General features: G+C 31.8%; 2 protein-coding genes across 3 annotated transcripts; one reads left to right on the forward strand and one right to left on the reverse strand.

The window, feature by feature from the left end:
• Positions 1 to 812: 812 nt before the first annotated feature.
• Positions 813 to 4,449, forward strand: LOC104906786 (histone-lysine N-methyltransferase ASHR3). 2 transcript variants are annotated; one of them, XM_048644529.2, is made up of 4 exons: positions 813 to 1,493; positions 1,625 to 1,678; positions 2,025 to 2,196; positions 3,840 to 4,449. In XM_048644529.2, the coding sequence occupies exons 1-4, from the start codon at positions 1,466 to 1,468 to the stop codon at positions 3,856 to 3,858; spliced, it is 273 nt and encodes a 90-aa protein (XP_048500486.1). In that variant the 5' UTR covers positions 813 to 1,465; the 3' UTR covers positions 3,859 to 4,449. The 2 variants fall into 2 exon arrangements, with proteins under 2 accessions (XP_048500486.1, XP_048500487.1); XM_048644530.2 differs by having other exon boundaries at positions 817 to 1,493; positions 1,625 to 1,654.
• Positions 4,450 to 11,566: 7,117 nt separating this feature from the next.
• Positions 11,567 to 17,541, reverse strand: LOC104893586 (hypothetical protein). The gene is made up of 7 exons (XM_010679715.4): positions 17,355 to 17,541; positions 17,166 to 17,241; positions 15,574 to 16,126; positions 13,794 to 13,954; positions 13,441 to 13,644; positions 13,019 to 13,115; positions 11,567 to 11,973 (listed from the first exon to the last, which is right to left on the reverse strand). Exons 1-7 carry the CDS (start codon positions 17,429 to 17,431, stop codon positions 11,813 to 11,815), a joined length of 1,329 nt encoding a protein of 442 aa, XP_010678017.1. The 5' UTR covers positions 17,432 to 17,541; the 3' UTR covers positions 11,567 to 11,812.
• Positions 17,542 to 23,265: the final 5,724 nt, after the last annotated feature.

A 23,265-nucleotide genomic window follows, 5' to 3' on the forward strand; every position in this document is an offset into this window, starting at 1 on the left:
CAAAACCCCTCAAAATTCAAAGCCCCAAACCCACATAATTTAAGATCCCAAATTTCGAACTTAATCCAGAAAATTCGAAGATAAAAAAAAAGTTGAGATGCACCAAATTGGAGAAAAAGAACTTACCGAAATCGCAATGAAGGAGACGATGAAGTGAGAGAGATGAAGGGCAACGAAGGGAGTAGTGAAGGTGAGGTGAGAGAAAGAGATTGAAAGAGAGAATAGTGTCGGTGTGAGGGTGAGTATTTTGATATGTATGTGAGGTGAGAGAAAGCGAGTGTAAATGTGAGGTAATAATGAGGTGTATCCCGCTATGAGTGTCGTAGATTTAGAGGTTTCAATTCAAATCAATCAATCAATTATATATGTATTTTTTAAAAATTTTGAATATATTGGAAGAAGATCATGTGAAAATCGTGAAAACTATGAAAAGCAAATTAAAAGGTGTACATATGATGTTCAAAGGGGAATTTGTTTTTCATTAATGATTTTGTCGTAAATATTAACAACTTTATTTCGAAAAGATACACCTTCAATTGTAACATTTACCCATTTAATTTGAAAATATATCATTTTTAGTTCTAATATAAACTAATATATGAAAAACTCTAAACTTCTAATCTTCTATATACTTTCGTAGAAACAAAATTTGCCGCTCTACTTTCTCAATTCTCAATCTAACTCTCACTTTTCGATCGTAGTTTTGCAAAAAATCAATATAGAACTGATATTTTGTGATGTATATTGAAGGTTTATTATATTTCGGAAAAAAATTACACTATACTCATTAAGGACCTTAGACCCTACCCATACCCTATCGAACCCTATGGGTACGGGTAATGATGATTGCATAAATTTTGAATGAGTTATTTAAATATATATCTTTAGTAATGATTGCATAAAGTTTCTTAGAAACAATATATCGAACATATGTGGGTCAAAAACTATGGATACGTTCTCTTTGCCTGATCTAATCTGATAAGATCTGATAAGAGCTGAAATTATTAGAGACCTTTAATAATATTTGACCGTCATTTAAATAAATTTTTTAAAAAATAAGCGGGAGTTTTTTTTTTTTTTTGGTGAAAAGAGTTTAAGCGCTGTTTTTTTTTTTTGGTGAAAAGAGTTTAAGCGCTTTTTTTTTGGTGAAAAGAGTTTAAGCGCTTTATTTTCACTAACTTTCTAGAACTCGTTTCTTTCCCTCATCATCCACTCTCAGCTCATCCGGTTCCCCTCTCTCTCCTCTCTGTTCCTCGTCTCTCTTAATCTCTATCTCAACTCACCTCCTTTTTTCTCTCTCATCTCCAATCAGCGACGAACGTCGTTCCTCATGTAAGTTTTTTAATTTTGTAATGAATTCATCGGTCATTTCCTTCGCCAGTCTACTCGTCTTCGTGCGGATTCCGTCGCTATTCAAGCAACTTTATTTTATCACCACCACGCCACTGCCTATCACCATCACGCCATGTCATCGCCAATCGAACATCATTCCGGTAATTATTGATTCATCTCGAACTCTTACTTGTTTGTTAGGGTAATTAAATTACCATATTTCTTTTATTGGAATTCATGTTTTTTGTATATATTCATTGTAATTGAACTATTTGCCATGATTATTGTGCAGGAAATGAAGCTACAATTGGACTTAATTTAGGTATGTTTGTCTTCTTCGATGTCTGTAAGTCCAACACTCTCTTCTGAAATGATCATTCAAAGAAAATGGTTCTTGCTTGCAATCCTTATTACTATCTTGACATTTACACTTCAGAGGCAAAATTGCTGCTTGTGCTATCAATCGTATATTGTAGTTGGGGAGACTATTATTTAAGTCTTTAAGATAATGCATTTAGATCCATTATTCTATGCTATGGAAAGGATCCGTTGCCACTGTGTGTCTCACCTGACTTTCATATTTAGAGGAAAAGTGGTGTTTGGAGCTAAATTTATTTTGTGTTATTAATGTCAATCAGGCATATGAATTTTGTCTATGTACTCATAACCTGTAATTTTATATGTTCCTCCAGTCATTGACGATTTGGTACGTACACAAAGGCTTTGGGATATGAAAAACAAAGAGGTGAAAATTTTCTATATGTGTGAAATTCGTAAGGACTTCACAATCGACGCAACTTTCAAGGGGAATGCGTCTTGTTTCTTGAATCATAGTTGTGATCCAAACTGCAAATTGGAGAAATGGTGAGTTTTTCAGATTGTTCTATTATAACTACTAAAGACGAGCTTATATGAATGGAGGTGTTGACGTGTAGTGTCTACTATTAATGCTATTTTGAGATATGTTTTTTCTTATATGATAAACAAAGTCTTGATCATAATATTCGTGCTCTGCTGCAATTTGGCTATAGACCCCTGTAGACTGCAGAGTCTTTCATGAATTGGTCTCCTTTGCACCCAGATCACTTGAATATGATTCTCCAATTCATCTGAAAGGAATTAAGACAATAATTGGTTATACTAGATAAGCTTGGTGATTGCTTGGTTGATTCACTAAGGTGTCCTTATTCAAAAGATTTTGCTTGCCAATAATATCTACCAAACTGATGAGTAAGATTCTCTTGTAATGCTCATCACCTTGTCTCTTTGGCTTTTTCCCTAGTTACTGGACATGATGTTATACAATTTCATGAGTTCTAAATGGCATTGTTTGACATGACTATTTGATGCTAATATCATACTTTCGTTGCAATTGGAGTATCTCTGGAGGCAGATGGGGTGATGGGGACTGCTTTCCTATGTTGATATTAGCCTGCAGATTGTAACTGTCGTGTTAGTGTTTGAACATATTGGTATGTTTTTTACTAAGTCTAAGTCATTGTGAATATTGCTGCAATGGACCATGTGCTCTGACTTCTTTCATGCTCTTAACTGATATAGTTTCTCAATGTTCTAGTGGATGAATGTGTAAGGGGATGTAAGGTTATAGAATAAATCAATAAAGGAAGATGGCTTACTTTTAGTTGACTTTGATGCTATATTTTCCTAGTCTGCCTCCCCCACCCCCAAGAAAAAAAGATGAAAAAAATAGAAGATGAATGTAAGTAGAATGGAGAGATTCATTTCTCATTGGTAACCTTGATAGGTCAAAATTACATGGGTACTTATTTTAACACTTCATGTAAATAAATACTAAACTAGAATTTGATAGAGCATATTGTTTAGGTGGTGATAAATGGATGTGAAACAGGATAGTTTGTCCCCTCAGTTTATTATAATGCCAGAGCGATGGAGCAGTATCTTATTTGAAGAGGAAGGAAGAGAAGGGGGGGGGGGGGGGTGTGCAAGTAGCTTTATATGGAGTTAGGGTAGTACTTTCTCCTACTCATATTTGGTTACTCGACATGATGTTATATGGAAATTTAACCCCGCCCATCCGTGCCATTTGGACGCCTCATCAACTCTCTCTCTCTCTCTCTTTCTCTTCGTATCACGTGTCCTTTGGAGCAAATGACCAACCATTTAACCTATTTCTTTGTCTGGCGATTGTTTTTGGTGGTCAATGGTACATAAGTGTTCCCCTGTTACAATGGTAAATGTCTGTTATAGTTGGACTGCAGGAGTATTTTATATTGGTTGGGAGTGTTGCTAATAGCAGGATTCAAGTGGGGGTTCTAATAGGATATTGGAGATCTAGAAGCCAAATATGTTAACTGAGCTTGCGTTACCCATTTGTTAATTTCTTGTTTTTTTTGCCCACCAAGCTATTGACTACTTCTTAATTGTCTTTTCTTGCTTCTCTAGCATCAATACACTATTTTCTCCCAAGTTCTCACTAGTGTGATGATATCAATGCATTTTAGCTAATGTTATTTTGAATTGTTCAGCATAAAGCTCCTTACATAGAGGAACTTGAATAACATATGCAACAACTCCACAAAAAACGTGCATTGGTCGTCTTTGAAAGGTGCGCTGCTGATGATGACGAGGAGATGGCAGAAGTACAAGCAGCTGTAGATGAAGCTATGTCAGTTTTGTGAAGAGGTGGTGGCAATGCTCCTATAATTACCACCGCCACTAGTGCATCTCAGGGAGCAGCTGCTACCATCAAGCAACAAAAAGTTGTCCGGTGAAGCTTCATCAATTTGGTAGAGATGAAAATCTTCAGAAACTTATGGATATGGCTAGGAGGTCTGATGCTAGACAGCGTAAAAGATCTCCTTTGGATGCTAAGAGAATGTCGTATGTTGGAAATGACTACTCCTATCCGAGGATGGAAGGTGAATCTAGCACTAATGAGAGTGAAGCTTATGAGTGAAATTGTGATTTGTTACTTCAGACAACTGTAAAATTCTTCAGCGATGCAGCTGAGGAACCAGTCTAGGTGCTCTATTTTTTTTATAACTTAGTTGAATTTTTGGAATCTTCTAACGTTATATTGATATGTATATGATTTTGTAGTGAATGATATTGAATGAAAGGTATTGAAATTATAAATCATCTGAATTATCTCAATACAAGTGCCTAGCTTTTCTATATAAATGTAAATTACTTGTAGATTATGAAAGACACGCATGGAGCAGGTGAAACAGATTGGAGAAGCGTATAATAATATTGAAATATTGCTTTGTTTTTTTAAAAAAAATGTTAAAGAGACCACCTTTTTCTTTTAGGTGGTGTTTTCAGAAATGATTAAAAAGACCACCTACATATTAAAAATGATTTCTTTGTAAGATAAAAAAACATATATTTATGTAAAATGTGGTGCTTTATCCTTCTTTCTTTTTTCCCTATTTAAATTCATAAATAACCATTTATTTTAAGGAAGTGGTCTCTTCTATCAAATTAAGAAACCACCCTCAATAAGTGGTTATTTATCCTGAGAGACCTATGAGTTGAAGACCACCTCTCATGTGGTCTCTAAATGAGATTTTAGGGGGTCTCTTTAGGCTTTTTTGTAGTAGTGTCAAATTAAAGTATGTGTAAACTACAAAATTGAAATTTATAAACTTATAGTAGTGAAATTAGTCATTACCTAACCTTGAATTTTTATGGAAGATTCAACTTTATTCAATTTCTTATCTCAAACTTTTGTAGTAGTGAAATTGTGAAAATTGTCTTTTATGAAAATTCAGTTTATCAGTTCTCAATTTTCTGTTCTCATAAACAATTATTTTCAACTCAATTTAGTTCAATTCAATTTAATTGATCAGTTCAGATATTTTAATCTGAAACCAATCTGATTCAACTTGATATAATTTGAATAGTACCTACACTCGACATCTGATATAATCCGAATCCGCCACAATCCGATATTGAAAGATCCGAAATCCGAGTTGCCAGAAAAAGACTATCCGAAATCAAAATAATATCAACCCGTAACAATCGTCTATACAATAAGATCCGTCAATGTAAATGGGTGAATTTAACATGTTTTTTTAACCTTACATTATTAAATTTTTAATAACAAAAATAGTAGATTATTATTGGAATTTTAATATCTAGAATAAACTATTGTTCATTTGTGGACCTTGTGAGTGTGTCGCTATGAAATATTATATGACACTAAATACATGGCTTTAGAGACAACTAACTAAATTTGATGCTAAAAAAATTGGCTTTAGAGACAACTAAATTCATGTGACGTTAAATACATCGCTTTAGAGACAACTAACTACAGTTGATGCTGAAAAAATGGTTTTAGAGACAACTAAATTCATGTGACGGTAAATACATGGCTTTAGAGACAACTAACTACAGTTGATGCTGAAAAAAATGGCTTTAGAGACAACTAAAGTCATGTGACGCTAAATACATAGCTTTAGAGACAACTAACTATAGTTGATGCTAAAAAAAATGGTTTTAGAGACAATTAAATTCATGTGATGCTAAAAATATGAATTTAGAGACAACCAATATTCATGTGATGCTAAAAACATGGTTTCAGAGGCAACCAACATTCGTTTGATGCTGAAATGTATTTTTAGATGCACCAGAATATACTTGACACTAAGAACCATATAATTAGAGGCAACCATGTTTATGTGATGGTAAAAGGGGGTTTTTGAGGCAAGTCGGCCAAATGACATGCCTCTATAGCCAATTTTTTTTGTAGTGCATATTGGGAAAAAAGATCTATAGAGATAGATCTAAAAGGCTGATTGGGCTTAGTCAAGAGACTTATATTGATAAGGTTCTTGCAAGGTTCAATCTAGAAAACTCCAAAAGAGGTTTCATTCCCATGCAACACGGCATAACACTTGGCAAGACTCAATGTCCTTCGAGTCCTGATGAGGTCAAGTGTATGAGTAATGTTCCCTATGCTTCTAGAGTAGGATCCATTATGTATGCCATTACGTATGATAACACTTGTCTGAATGGAGGAGCTGTGAGCTGGAAGAGCTCTAAGAAAAGTACCATCGCGGATTCTACAACATAGGTTGAGTATATAGCAGCAGCTAATGTAGCAAAGGAAGCTGTTTGGATCAAAAAGTTCATTGGTGAGTTGCTATAGTTCCCAGCATTGAGAATGGCTTGAGTTGTATTGTGACAAAAATGGTGCCATTGCCAAGTCTAAGGAACCAAGATCGCACCAAAGGTCCAAACATGTGCTCAGAAAATTCCATCTTATTCGAGAAATCATTGGCAAGGTTCATACTGAGGATAACGTAGCAGATCCTCTGACTAAACCGCTTGCTCAACCTAAGCATGAGTGTCATACTAGGTGTATGGGGCTTAAGCATGGCTTTAGGTTGTTTACTTCATGTTTACAATTGTAAAGATATTGATTATGCTTTTGATGTTTATCAATACAAATTTTTTTCTTATATAATTGTTTGGTTCATATTAAATAAAATGTCCAAATAATTTGTGTTTTCAGATAGGATTATCGAAAACGTTTTGATAATGGAACCCTATGAAGTGAACAGAAATCACAATTTACTTAAAGTCCATAGTCGAAATCACTAAATTGGACATAAAGTGATTCATTTAACATACTAGTATATAATTAGTTGATAGCGCAGTTCCATGGGCTATGGAGACATGGAGATGTCTAATTGATTATATGGATTTATATTTGATACATTGAGACTTGACCTAATTAGATTCTAAAAGTAGAATCATAGTACTATATATATTTAGTGGATTCCTTAGACATGAGTATGTCTTAATAACCACAATATAATTAGTTTAACTTTGACACTGTTAAAAGTCGCGCCATAAAAGGAGGTTTTAAAGGCAGTGATCAAGTGGACTAAGAATTGAGTGGGAATTATGGTCATACAAGAGTGGATAAGTCCTCCTATTTAATAGGAATGGTTTTTGTGCCTCTTGATGAACGGGAACTGAAAAATTGCATGGCCATGCGGAATAGGATTAAAGAGTTAATCCTTATTTGAGCAGTTCGAACTCAGCGATCAAGGAACATAAAATTGAGAATGGCATTGTGTTATCAAATTTGACATTAAGTGACTTATGGAATTTAACATTGTGCTCTTGTCTTCGGACAAGTGGGAGATTGAAGGAATATGTCCTTAGACATTCCGACAATTACTAAATATAAATAGGAATGTTATTATGAAGATAATAAAGTTAATTATTTTAGTAATCGTATTTTCTTGGTAGAGAATAAATATGATTAATAGGACAATATTGATTGGGCCTATAACTAAACTAGATTAATCCTATGAGGTCACAAAGTGTAGCACAAGCTGGACAAAGTAATCCAAATCCAGTTAGGATTAGGATTGGGCCGGTCCAAAGGGGAATAGGAGGAGAATTAGTTCTCCTAACTAGCCTATGACTCTTCTATTACATATAGGATATAATATTAGGGTTTAGGTGATCAGTTAATCAGTCAGTTTCTTTTCCTAGAGAGAGAAAGAGAAACCGTAGATCTATTCCCTAAACAGGCGCCTATACCATCAAAAGCAAGAGGATTTTCACTCTTCCGTTCTAGAAAACGTTGGTGTTCAACTGGTGCTCGTGGACTGATTAGAGGAGCAATACTTGGGGCTCTTGGATCTTCAAAGCTTGCATACAACAGAAAAAACGCGCTACAAAGGTTTAATTATTAATCCCCATTGAATGATTCATGTGTTTGATTATGTCTGCGATCCTATGATAGATATTAGGAATTTGTTTCCTGAAATTCTACTATGTGCATCTATAAATTCCTACAATTTCTCCCTCATTCCCCCCATAAGGTAATAAAAATATCTTCAATAAAAACACTTACAGGGTCATTTGTTATCACCCAAGAAAAAGATTATCCTATCTTTTAGGCATCTTGATCTATGGCACACTTTATGGCTGTGCTTTAGCCTATAAAATACTAAGTAGGGTTGCTAAATCACTCTTGACACTCTCCATATATAATATTAATTGTGCATCTTTGATAGCTTTTCGTAGAGAGAACAATTGAACAGTTTCCTAAAATAGAGTGCGATATTCCCTATAACTTAAAATACTCTTTATTTGCTTTGTGAAAAAGCGTGTTTAAAACAAACTAATTATATTGAATCTCTAACAAAGTGGTTAGAGATTAGGTAGCGTTTGTGAGTGCATGTGAGATCAAGTGCGAAATGTCACATTTTGGTAAGTGTGGGGGTGAGGTTTTTACCTGGAATAAGAGAAACATGTGCATGACAACTTTTCTTGTTATTACTCTGAGTTGATTAAAAAGAAAACTAGGATAGGAGGATGTAGGCCCTTGTTTGGTTGAACCTCGTTAAATTTGGTTTGTCGTTTATCACATTTATGTTTTGTTGTTTCGCTGTCAGGAACTAAACCAAATAGTTACTTCTTAAATCAAAAGAATTTGAATTTAGCACCAATTCTCCTAAGTATGGAAAAATTAAACCTAGAAGTGATCATGGGTCACACCGTGCCTTAAAAAAATTTCCCACTGGTTGGGTTGGGTTAAATTCGGGCCAAAATCTTGTGCCTGAAGCCCGCTATTTTGGGCCAAAAAGAGCAGGGTTTTCGGATCTAATTCGAGCGAGGCCAAAAATTAGACTAAAAAGTCATTTTGGCGTGCTCAAAGCCCGTCTCAAAGAAAAAAATCGACCGGGACCAATCCTGGGCGAAAATTTTTCTACCCAAATCCGCCAAAATTTATGGTCGTATCGGGCCAGGCTCGCAGGCCGAGCTGATTTGATCAGTTTTAATTCAACCCCTCTCTTGAGTACCTTGCAAACCTTCAATTCTCACAACAAATCTTAAACAAGTAGCTTTTGTTTTTAAAATCAAGGATAAAATCCAATCCATTATAATATCTTTATTTATAAAGAAAAAGGCATGTAGTCTTGTCTCCTTTCAGACCCTCATAAAAAAGACTGTACATGTTGGACATTGTCAACTTGTGATCATAGCAAGAGTTTAATGTACTTTACCTCCTTTTTTTTTTTGAAGTGTACTATATTACCTTAGTAGATACTTCCTCCGTTCGTTTTCTATTGTAACAAATGAGTTTTCACATTATTCATTCACTACCCTATCACTATTATGAATCTCTATTATATAAGTCAAGGGATGAGGTGTGGTGTCCTCTTTTGAAGTGACTAAAATACCCTCTAATAATTTAAAACGATGTTTTTCTTTCTATAAAAAATTGAGAAAAATGAGAATCAATGAAACTTGCCATATGAATAGGTCAAAAATGGAATATGCGTGCAATAATTAATAACTTGACAAACTAGATTGACACAACCAATTCACGAAATCAATTAGAATCTTCAACCAAAAAAAGTTAGCAATATATCGTGATAACATAATATTTCATATTTACAAAGTGCAAACAATATGGTTTATTAACATTTATAATTGTTAAAGAACATTACTAAAGTCGTTGAAAAGAAAATCATTAATTCATTGATCAAATTTTACAATTACGATATTGAACAGTTAAAAACCATTCACCTTTAATTTAAAAGAACCTCGATAATTTACATCACTATCAAAATAATTTTAAATAAAAAAAACATGTCCATTTATATATAACTACATAAGATTGTCGACGCACGCATCGCGTCTATATGCAACTAGTTTTACATAAGGAAAAAATATAGTCATGTGGGTGTTGTTAGATTCGTCTCGATATATACTTTCAAAATATCAAAAAAAAAAATTACTAAAAGGCAATTAAAAATAATAATAGTTAAAGATATGCATTGGCAAGCATGAAAGCTCCATTGTTGCAATATAAAATGAACAGAGAAAGTATGTATCATTAGTAACTTTAACTAAAACTTGGTAAAATTAACATGAATAATCCCAACTTTCACCATTTTTTTTGAAAATAATCCCAACTTTAAATTACTATAAAACAATCTCAATTTTAGGGGTTACCTTCTCAAATTAATCAGAACTCAAAATAAACAAATGACATGTTACTACATGTTCCCCCCCCCCCCAAACAATTGACACAATTAAACAATTTAATTGTGTGTGTTAAAACTCGAACCCACAACCTTTCCTTTGAGCTACAATACACTAACTAACTAATCTACAAGCTTCTTAAGTTGTAAGTGGAAGTAATTATGCTTCTTAAGTTGACACACAAATTTAACTCCTACATTATAGATGAGTAAATGAGTAATATATTAATATATCCTTGTGTTACAAGTTATATTACCTATCAAGTTTTTGTGTTACCATAATATTGAATAAAATATTAAATCAACTTTGCTGCATTATAAAAATCTATAATGGATCCACCAACTCTTAATTTATTTACTTGGCCTTTTACAAAATAAAAAGACACAATATTACTACCTATCTAAAGGAGAAATCTGAGAAAATTATATTGTAGTTAATTTCAATTAATTATAGGTAGGAACAAAAATAGAACGTGTCTTTATGACTTGAAAAATGATATTACAAACTTTGTCGTGTTGAATCAACTAATTTGAAGGACAGATCCATTGTATGATATGAGTTTGTGAGCGGGCAACTCTTGATCTTAAAGATATAGGCACTTATAAACTTATATAGGACTGATCTATTTAATATATATATATCTTTTAGACATGAGTAACATTTTGTCCTAGGTGGGTCGATCACTTTTACTTATATACAAGTGACTTATTAAGGTAAAAAAATATTATTTGTTTAAAAATGACTCATTTTGACTTAAAAGAGTGATCCATTTTGCGAAAAATGAATGATATCACAATAAATTTATTATGAACTCGGTACTGGTCAATACTAATTGAAAATTATGAAGTATTGTAAGTCGTCAAGTGTCATCGTCTGAATATATATGCTGCTACGGGAGCATATAATTCAATTAATTTGAAAACAAATTAGTAAACGAATTACATGCAATGATCCGGGACTTCGCCCGAGGCAACAAGCCAACAACTAGTTATAGACTTAAAACGAATTAGTGTATGCAAGAAAATTGATGATTTGGTTTCTTTTGAAAGTTACGATTATTCTTAAATATTTCAAAATTGAAATTATTTTCAGAAAATAGGTGAAACTTAAAATTATTTATGTCAATTTTTCTTTAAAACGTTCGTAATTATTTAGCACAACACTTTTCTTCACTAGGCAAAATGTACGACAATGACGAATCGGTAATAGGGACCTAGCCCGAGCCACTCACCAGTTGAAGAGGAAATTTAGTGTATAGACAGGTTTGATGCAAACTGCAAAGTACAAACTAGTATACCGTAATAAAATCATATGAAGTATTTACATGTAGCTCTATCTTAAAGCTGATTACGGATGGGGCCGGACTTCCCTCCAAAGAGCGCGTACTTCTAAGTCTCGTGATCAAGCCAGCATTTGCTGCCAGAATTGGGCCAGGGCACACCAAAAGTCATCAACTATAGTGCTTCTAATTTACCATCTTTTAGAGCAACATTTGGGGGGATTCGTCCCAAACACCAAATTCTATTGGTAGATTACTGTTGATTATATCAACACCAACATCTTCAATTTGTCCACCAACTCCGATGTCATATGGGATAGCACACTGCTGAGGATTGCCGCGCTCTGCCTCATTATTATTCCCTATAAAGGGGAAAAAAACAAAAATTTAGATCTATCATAATTCATAACCTCTCATAATTAGGCTTGGTTATCTCTATCATCCCTAATGAGTTTATTTGTGGAAGATTGAATAGCAATTAGCGGTGCAATTTTTAATTAAATATGTAGAGTTTATAATATATATGCCACATCTGTGTTTCTAATCCATGCACCATTTCTATATGTCACACAAACTAAAGGTAAGGAGAGATAGTGTTGTGATTGCTTTTTAAACTCATGTAATGTTTTAAAGGAGGATATGTATTGTGATACATCCAAAAAAAGAAAATGATACATATATTTTCAAACATTCAAAATAGGAAAAAAGGTATATGCATATATTGTGAAACTAAGATAATACTTGATTTTTTTTTCATATAAGTGAGAGAATGTGGTGTCCTAATATTTCAATAATACGTAAGACAGTGGTTGAAGGGACATATTGAATTACTAACAGAGTCTTTGTCAAAATACAAGTGTCAAAGCTAATACTTTAATTACTCGTTATTAATCACTACATTTTTCTTATATGAAGTATAGTCACCATTTTTATTTTCCTCTTTGATATCTATCTTTTCACATAATATTGAAAATCATGTGTCTTCCACATGCCTCTAAACTCTACTTCTTTCACTGTTTTATTATGTGTGTGGCTAAAATAGATATAGTTATTAATAAAGAACGGAGAAATTACGAAACACTTCAAGGTATATATTTTGTTAGCACATGTAATAATTTTGAATGTATTAATACCAAATAATAATAGTCGATTGTCAACTATTATATATACATGACCTATAAAGAAAAGAAGGGAGAATATGAAATACTTCATATATCACAATAGATAAATAAATAAATTTATCTAGCCATCACATCATCATCATATATATATATATATATATATATATATATATATATATATATATATATATATATATATATATATATATATATATATATATATATATATATATATATATATATATATATATATATATATATATATATATATATATCAATTTCTCACCTTGAAATTGTTGCAAAGACTCATCGCGTGGTTTGTCTACCTCTTGCAAGGAATCCCAATTTTCATACGCGTTCTTGACCAACTCATCAATCTCGTTCTGAATAAGTCAAAGTATCCAAATTAGATTGAGGCTTAAGGCTTCAGTAGCATATGTAGTAGTATATGTGCTGCTTTCAAAGTTTTGTCTAATTATATTCTTGAAAAGCTACTTCAATTCATTAATTTCAAAATAAATATTAACATGATACTTCTTTTTAGAATACTCATATTTATTAATTTTAAAATGGAATGTAAAAAAAAAAACTAAATATATATTAATTTCAAAATAAGTCAACATCAAAATGAATATTCTAAAATATAGCAAAATATTAAACGTACTCCAATAAATTACACCAATCAAATATCAAAATAGATTACAGTACCTTGTGAGAGTCTTCGATATATGGAGTTGAGTATGTTTGGCCATCAATATTGATGCTATCAATGTTACAAATAGCGTCCAAAATGATGGTACAATTGGATACACGACTTAAGTATAGTTTGTTGCCAATGTTGCATGATCTAGCATGCTTCAATATCGTATCCCATATTCTATCCGACATTCCTGATGACTTCCCACCTAGTATCTGTACCAACATCAAATGTATTTTCATCATGATTCGTCCTTTATATTTGTTATTACAGCTCATATATTAATCTTTGTTTTTAAAATAAAACTTTGATAATACTTAATTAAGGCAGGAAATGGAAAAGAGTAATATATGATTATCATTACCTTCTTGAGTTTAGTTGGGTGCACAACGGATAATTTCAAAAAATCTTGAACAGTTTTTATGCCAGCTTGTTCTAGTCTTTTGTGTAATTTGCCATCTTTACCAATCTTCTCTAGACGCCATACCTCATCATCAAGCGCTGGTGGATAGTGCTTCTTGTATACTACATGATTTTTGGCAAAGAAAATAGTTTAAGATATATAAAGGAATCTGAAAATTGAAACTACATTCCAGATCAAATATATTCCACAATTAATTTACTAATCATTAGCTGGACCCGGCCTAATCTGAGCTTTTTCAACCTCGACTCAAAAGAATATGCATAAGATCAGAGGAACTTAGTTGGACCTGGTACTCTGGTAGGGGCTAGGTCCCATTAACTTTTTGACATATTATTATTAGATATAATACATATGTTATATTACATATATAAAAAACAAAGTGTAATTAAAATATAGATTCAACTTTTAATATCAGCTGATTAAAACTCGACTCTCTTAAGATTTTATTCCAAGATCCGTCACTTATTAATTTGCAAGTTTCAATATAAGAGGCAGTTATAACCAAATAAATAACTTCCAATAAATATAACGTATATCGCATAAAAGAATATATCTATAACGAAACATAAATATATTATAAAGAGAATATCTTAGTAAAAAAATTTACAGATTATATAAAAACATGTAAATGCAATAAAAGAGATATATGTACAAGTAGACTATTTTGCTTTAGATGGACCTCATGACAATTTTCATAAAGCTGTCTCTTTGCCCAAAAAAAATTTTAACAGCAAAAACTTTTTAATTTATTTGTGTAATGAAAGAATTGTGAGCCATAAATATTATCAATGTTAAAGTGGGGTCTACTCATTAAAGGACTTATAGTTTTGACAAAATAATTGGGAACTAGAAAAAGAAGACCCACATTACGCATCCAAGTGTTCAGAAAATATATTATGAGAAGTCAACGATTTGAGTCTTTTAAAAAAGGCCAAAAGACACTAGTCGAAATCACATACCTATAAATATAATAATTCATATGTGAATGCAGCAATTTTTCATAGACTTTATAGAGAACGTGACAAATCATTGTTGGATTATTGTACTTCAACTACTTGTAAGTTGAGTATTACACTAACTATTAGAGATTTAGTTAGTTAGCCAAATAAGCTTGCTTTTTATTGCATTATCTAAATCCTACCACAATCCTATAAATCCAAATTAGTCTGGTTGGTTGAAAACTCATGCCACTCTTACGGATTCCAATCTCACAGTACAACTCTTAATATAATATTTTCATGACGGCATTAGTAAAAATTATTAACATTCGACATGCACATGATATATATTTGCTATTTAAAGACAAAAACTTATTTTAGTTCAGCAAAATATATAATAGTACAAAATTACAAATGAATATGATGACTATAAGGTACATTATGCAAATTAAATTTGTTAGATACTATGAAATTATTATAAAGATTGAATGCAAGATAGATTGTCCGTAGTACGAATGAACTAAGACAGATATTCACATTTGAATTTTTAGATATAACTACACAAATTTGCTATAGTAAATAAACCCAAAATGAATTTCTATTTTTTTAATTGTTTGTCAACACAAAATACAAAGTTAGTTCCTCAAGTCTCCTCTAGCATTGACTGTCAGATGAATTAGTATTAGATGAGGCATAAAAGACAGAAAAGACCCTAATTATATGATAGATAGTATCAAATGTAATGTAAGTGAATGTGCAAAATAAACAATAATTGAACTCACCTTCGCCACGCTGATCTTTGACAATGAAGGCCTCAGTCAACGCTTCAAGTATTCTTGAACCATGAGATGTCTCAGAAATAACTCTTGCACCAAGTCTGAATTTCCTACTACGAATCCAGCTAGAGTTGTCTGTAAACTCTAATTCACCTAGAGTTACAGAATTCTCATTCCTAATAGTGTAGCTCACATCTTTGGTGATGAGTGGTCGTCTTCCTAATCTTTCTTTTATGATCTTACTATTAAACTCGTCCACGGACCACGCATCGCGGTCCGTGGACGGAAAATCACCAGAAATTACTACAATTTCCACCTTAATAGGGCGAGGTAAAATTTTGTAATTTATCTGGTCGCCTATTTTTTCTACAAGTATAAGTTTTAGTGGTTCTTTATTATTGTCTAATATCTTGTTACATGTAAATATTGTTTGTGGCAAATGTTTATTTGCAAACATTAACTTCAAACAAGGTGGTTCTGGAGCTTGCAATCTGAATGAGGAGATTCTGGTAATGCTGCGCATGGTTTTTTGGATTCCACGTTCCACTTCTTCATTAACCTAGTTAAATGTTGTCAAAGACAAAAAAATTATTGGCATAAATTTTAATCATTGACTTTTTCTATAAAAAAACTCAAAGCTTAGTGGATTATGAAATATTGATGGTTTTTTTTTTTTTGATGAAGAGGAAATTTTTATGTTTATTAAATTAAAGGTATCATACTAATATGGATACTAGTCACATGATCATCATGTCATGCAAAATTTGACATATTGATCTCCTATATCTTCCAAGAGTTAGTCTTGTAAGAGACCGCCTACTTTTAAATTAAAATTAGGCAATGATAATTTCAATATTAAAAACAATTTTAGCCCGATAATGACTAGTTTGATTTGGTGATTAGATTTACTTTTATATTAAAATTAGACCGTCTCTTTTAATAATTTGTGATCTTCCAAATTTACAAACATACATAATTAGAGCATGCTAAAACTTGAACCAATTGTTTGCTGTATAAAATGTGTTACCGTTACAATAATCTAACAAAAAAATTTATAAATATTTTCATATTGTGAACATCGAAACAAAGGTGCTACCGTAATAGTACTAGAGCATACTGTATACCTTGTTTTTTACTCCATCCGTCCCAAAATATTTGGGAGTCAAATTATTATAACTTTGACCAAATATTCTCGTTAATGTATACAAAAAAAACATACTCATGGGGTCTTGTTAGATTTGTCTCAATATGTACATTCATAATTTCAACCTTTTCTATTATTTTCTAGTACGAAATAAAAAATAACATAGGTCAAAGATATGTCTTGAATAATATGTAAAAAGAAACCGAAATTATATTTTGGGACCGAAGGAGTAATAATTTGTGGGACGTGTTTTGTATTTCTAATTGCTATAAGTCATAACATGGAGATTTAGGGAAACTCGAGGGAAATATAGGGAGGTGGGGAAAGACTGTAAAATTGTGAGGCATTCATAGTGTTAGAAATTGTGAGTTTCTCTACTTTACGATAATAGAGTAATAATAGCATTAAATAGCGAGTAACATAAATAGCTGAGACCAGGTCAAAAGAAACATACCACACGTCTAAGCAGAGGTTCAATGGAATTGAAGAAGCATTCAACAGACTTCACCCTCATCACTTCCCCGATCACACTGCAAAATCAACAACAAATTAAAACTAAATTTAACCTGTATTTTCTAATAAAAGCTTCATGAGATCTACTGAAAAAACACATTTAAAATCAACTATCTTATTATTTACGTACGAAGACATGCGTTTCATCCTTTTTTCCTTTGGAGGAACGTCGTTTTCGAACTCAGAAGCAAGCCGCTTAGTGGCCATTTTACCTAAACTTTAAAATTTAAAGGTAGGGTTTGGAGAGAAAAGCTTTATTAGATAGATAGATATGTGGATGGTTGGTGTATGAATAATAAGGGTTATCATAAAATCTTTGTCCTTTGAACATATATATATAGAAACCAGAAAACAGACGGATGCAAAGTCAGTCAACTTTGATATATAGAGTAATTATTTATGGTTTCGTTGGAAAATTTTGTAAAAAATGAAGGTTCATGGGATGCTGAAAGGAAACAACCAAGTAGTATCCACAAAGGATGACTAAATGGATTTTGACGTATAGGATTTGTAGGTAAATCAATCGTAATCACGCTTTCTATGGCAAGTAAGCCTCGGTTCTATAGGTTCTTACGTGTATAGAAAACTAGCCTTTTGTGCACGCGATGCGTGCGATAATATTTATAGGCCTAATATTAAGTAGTAAATAAACTAAAAATGCAAGTTAGTATTTAAGTTCACCTCCATTTTATGAATAAGATTCTTCCATGTTCTTTTTATGTTACTCATTTTTGTGAATTTGAATAGTTTTTTGTTTCTCAAGTCTTATATGCGTATGTTCTTTTATAATTAGTATGATGTTCTTTACTAAATATCGTCATTTTTTTTGGTTTTATTCATTTTTGTAATTTATAACAGTTTTTGATATGGATTTTAGTAATTTCTCTATGATCCCAAAATTGTAACCGAATAGTGTAATACAGGTTCAGTTTTTTTTCCTTGTTTAACTTTTAAATTCTGAATTCACAAATTGATATTTAAAAATTTTCATCATTTTAATTTTTCTCCATTTCTAAGTGTTCACACTCTGAGTTTCAATTATATTTGAAATGAAATTTTAAGTTTTTCATACACAGTCTGATTAAGCATGAAATGGTCGTTTTTAATTTTTCTCCTTTTCTAAATTTTAACACTTTGAGTTTCAAATATAGGTGAAATAAAATTTAAAATTTTTCATATTTCGCAAATTAATGTAGATTTTTTTTTTCTGAAAATGGATTTTTGCAAAAGTTATTCGCAAAAAGGTTTGATATTGTTTTATTTTTCAAGATTTATTTCTGAACATGGATATTTTTGCTAAAGTTTTGGGAAAAAATTTTATATTGGAATTTTAAAAAAAACAACTAAATTTTGAACTTTTTCATTAGTGTCATAAATGAATCAAATTTCATACACATCTGGTTTTCTGATTTTATATGAAACTGAATCAAATTTAAGTCTAATTATATAAAAGTCCTTTTCAACTAATTGCTATTATCTCCATTTTTTCAACTACAGAACACTCAACTAATGTGAAATAACTTTGAATATTAAAAGAATTATGTACATGTTTGAAAGTTCGCAAATCGTCGATGGACAAATGTGTGATATCACTGTCAAAATCTTATGTTTTTCTCAGATTTGTATTTATAGGTAATTTTTGTGAGTATGTAATTGTGAATGGTTATTGAGAACAATGATTTGTAAGTGAATTTTGTGAATGTTTTTGCATGTATTGACGTCCTAGTATACTGGTTTTAGTTTGTAAGTTAATTTTTAGTTTTTTGTAAAGTTTTCTGATCATTTGAGTGGTTTGCGTGATTTTTACAACGTGATTTTCTCAATTCTATGAGTGATTTGTAAAGTTTCCTCATATAAGTGATTTCGGAGTGATTGTTGAAAATTAATTTCCGGTAGCTTTGTTTTGGTCTTGAGATTCCTTTTGTAATTTAAAAAGAAAAGGGGGGCAAAATAGTCAGTTCAAAAGATGACACCGTTGCTCCCCCCTTCCCTTATGTAATAGAGATTAGAAATTAGGAAAAAAAATGAAATGAATAATTTTAATTTTCACCCGTCTTTTTAAAATAATTTCAAAATTTGATTATTCTAATGATTCAAACTTTAACTTCTCAATATAATACGAACTATTAATTTTTCATATCCTAGATCTGAAATCGATTGGTGTAGGCAAGAAAAATGATAATTCAGATTACTTTCACAAGGTCTTTCCAAAAGTTGCAATATAATTATTTTGCCATAATTCAAAGTTTGCTTATTCTAAAAAGACATGTGAAAATTGAAATAATTCATATCAATTTTCTCGTAGTAATTATGTATAGATTACAATCATGTAGTTAATTTCAGTGGATTATGGGGCTATGGGATGATGTTTTAACATCTAACCATGATCATTTAATTCAACTTTTACAAGAGAATTTTGGTCATTCCCACAAAAAATTAATATTAGAAGTGGTTAGAATATATCATATTTATTATAATTATTGCCTACACATTAATAAATTTTATTTATATGCATGGATAACAATTGTAACCAATCATGTATCGATGTATAATATTTCTTATAAAATCCTTTTGTTATTCAACAATTAAAGAAAAATGGTTGTAATAAGACGCCTCAAACACTTGATAATCTCTTATTTTTTTAGTCATCATCCAACCTTGCATCAAGGTATGACTTGTGCTTGTGACAAAACCCTAAACAATAGTAATTTTTGTCTTAATAAATTACATGAACTATCTTTCGGGATCAAGAACTAGTTTCTGTTTTTGATTTCAACCTTCAAGACATAATTTCTTCTTTTGTTTTCATTAGATCGATCATTCATTTATTCTTGTTGTGCTTATGCTTTGTCTTTTTCTCAGTTGCTGGCGAGCGAAAGACTAATAAATTGGATTACTACCTTTGCTATATGTCAATCGTAGAATTATTTTAAAAATAGAGAAATTGTTTTTAATAAGTCAATCTTTGCTTGATCTTCTCAAAATGAGTCAATTTTTTTTATTATTTTAGGATAATTTAACCTTGTATCTATTTCTGCTATAAACGAGTTAATGCCGTTGAAATATGATATGTATCACATTTTAATAGGATGACATTTTGATTTAACTCATTTATAGGAAAAGTAAATACAAGGTTAACTTATTCATAGTTAATCGAAAAGTTAACTTATTTTAAGAACAAGGAACGCGCTAAAATTAACTTATTAAAAATAAATTTTCCTTTAAAAATTTATCATTTAGCATATTTCGTTGCTATTTTAGCAGAGGTATAAGTTAACGTATTCTATGAGTTAACTTGCGCATAATGGGAAGATATAAGTTGACGTATTGTATTGTTAACATAGTCCATCTTGTACATGGTCGTGTGTAGCAGATTTTATACAGAAACCTTTTCTTACACTTCTAGTTATATTTTGATTATAGCAGGCAACTGTAAATAAGTCATTACGATGTTATTTTGGGAAGATCCTTGTCATTATTATTAATAACTTTATGTTTAGGCTGGTTTTGAGTGAGAAGTTAGACAGTAAAATTTGTAGATCTCAATTTTTGCAATTGATGCAAATATTTTAATTTCTTCTTCTTTTCGATCCTCTTTGTATTTTCTATTATAACTATTCATAATATGAGAATAAACTCAACTTTTGTGTATATTTGCTAAAATAAATCATTACCTGCTGGTAACCTACAAAAATAGGTTTAGTACCCTAATTGTGTAACTAAGAACTCATTTGATATATTTTGAAACTAGCTTTTTCTTATTTAAATACCTAAATTTATAGTTAACTAAAAAAAACTGAAACGCTACCCCTCCCCTCCCACCACCACCCCTCCACACACCGAAAGCCTGACTAACCTCCAAAACCACCACCCCCTCCCTCCCTCACCCGGCCCCTGCCACCAATAGCCACCTCCTCTAAAGGAATTATGTCCTCGACTTTATTGCAATTACGAATTATAATATAGATCGTATTATGGAGATAATAAATTCATTCTGATCTATTGGGTTGTCTATACGTCTTGTTAGAGAATGCTATAGAACTTCGTGTTAGGAAATTGTAAACCTAAAGCCCAATATAATTATCCAATTAGGTCAGACATATAACCGTGGATCAACTAAAGAAACCTATAGCCCAAAAGGGGCCCTAGGGTGGCCGGCCAAGAGGAGGAGAGAGGGGAAGAGATACTAACCTAAATATGCTTATATATTTTGTTAGGGAATTTTTAGAATATATTAGATATCTCGATCTTATTATTCTTCTCTCTCATATTCTTTCCAAAAGTCACAAAAACTCCATTAAAGTAGAAGAAGAATTTCTTCCTTCCAATTAGCGTTGGTGAATTGTTGATCCGGGTTGGTGGACCAAGTAGAGGAATCACAGTTGCAGTTCTTTCTCCAGGTTATAACAAGATTTGTGGAATTCACACTACAAAGATTAATTCTAAACTATTATGTGATCCTTCATTGTATATGCATGTGATCCTGTTTTAAGTGTTTATGATTAGATTCATGAAATTCCGGTTATAGTACTTAGAATCCTACAGTGGTATCAGTTTTAGCCTCTTGCATATAGATTTTTGGTCATAAAGTTTAAGTTTTGTATGACTAATTTTAATTTGATTAAGGGGAGGAATTGAATTATGGATTGAATAATTAATTTAAATTGATTAAATAGAGATTTAATTACTTACTTTTTCAAATAATGATGGCGAATTTTCAAAACCATGAAACCCTAATTTTGAAATTTAAATCTGATTTTAGATCTCTAAATTTCGAATATTAAATTCATATTATTAATCTGATTTTCAGGTTTAAAATTGTTTATGTGTTAAAATTAATTCATTTGAAAAGTTTTTTATATAAATTAGATATTATTTTATGTTAATAACCGAAAAATTAATTAAAATAGAGATTTAAATTTAATTTTCCGAACTAGGCATAAAAGAGTTTATGTTTAATTTAATTAAGATCACTAAATTAATTTTACAAAAGGTTGTAATTTTAATTTCCTTCAAATAAAAAAAAATAAAGGAGGGACGAAGAGGAGCAGCTGGTGGCTGCTCCATTGGTCTGCCGACGAGAAGCCAAGGAAGGTGACTTAGACTGTCGGCGAGCAGTCGAGTCGGCGAGGGAAGGGTTGATGGCAGCCACGCGTGTGACGTAGGGTTGTCGTAGTTCGGTGTTTTGTGGGCTGGTTGTTCTATTACCGGCATCAGCTCATGGATAATTTTGCCGGTGAGGCGGCCTGACGTGGCGCGGCTGGTGTACTTGCTGGTGCAGCTGCGTGAAGACTGGCAGCGTTGTGCTGCTAGTTGTAGTATTCACGTTTTATTTTTCAAGTACAAATTTTTTTAATTTTTTTTTTTTTACAAAAGCAAAACATGTGACTGAGAATCTACTGTGAATATTGGGGTAGATGCATATTTGTTTTTTAAAAAAATCTTTTTTTTGAGAAAGTTAAGTGAATTTTAATTACTTCCTCCGTTTTTTTAGATGTTACACTTTCAAAAATTGTGGTTCCCTAGGCAAAAATTGGAGGAGTAATTAGGAGAGAATAAGTGTAGGGGATTAAGGGTGTGGGGACCATTGCACATGGGGGGTTTAAGGGAAGGGAGGAGAGAGAAAAGAGTGACCACTAGTTGGTTCCCTCCAAGATTATACACGGTTGAGGAGAGAGAAAGTTGGGGGAGCCAATTTTTTTGGAACCAAATGCATTTCTCTCCAAAATTTTCATAAAGTTGAAAATTAGCAAAAAAATTAAATTACCCATTTCAATGATAGTTTAAGCCTACATTTTCCATACTCTATCCTCTATATAAACCTCCAACATTAAATGGGGGCTTATTTCCCAAAATGAGGAGAGAGAAAATATTGTTAAGCACCATGGTTTAGTTTTTTTACAAAAATCAGATAGTTTTCCACAATTCACTACACACACTTCACATGAATGTCACAAAAAAATTCCTATTAAATTAAGAACTGAAGTTTCCCACAAAAACTTCAAACTTCAGTCTTGAAAAAATCTTCTCCAGCTTTGAAA

Source organism: Beta vulgaris, chromosome 5 (assembly GCF_026745355.1).
Source record: "Beta vulgaris subsp. vulgaris cultivar EL10 chromosome 5, EL10.2, whole genome shotgun sequence".
Classification (NCBI taxonomy): domain Eukaryota; kingdom Viridiplantae; phylum Streptophyta; class Magnoliopsida; order Caryophyllales; family Amaranthaceae; genus Beta; species Beta vulgaris.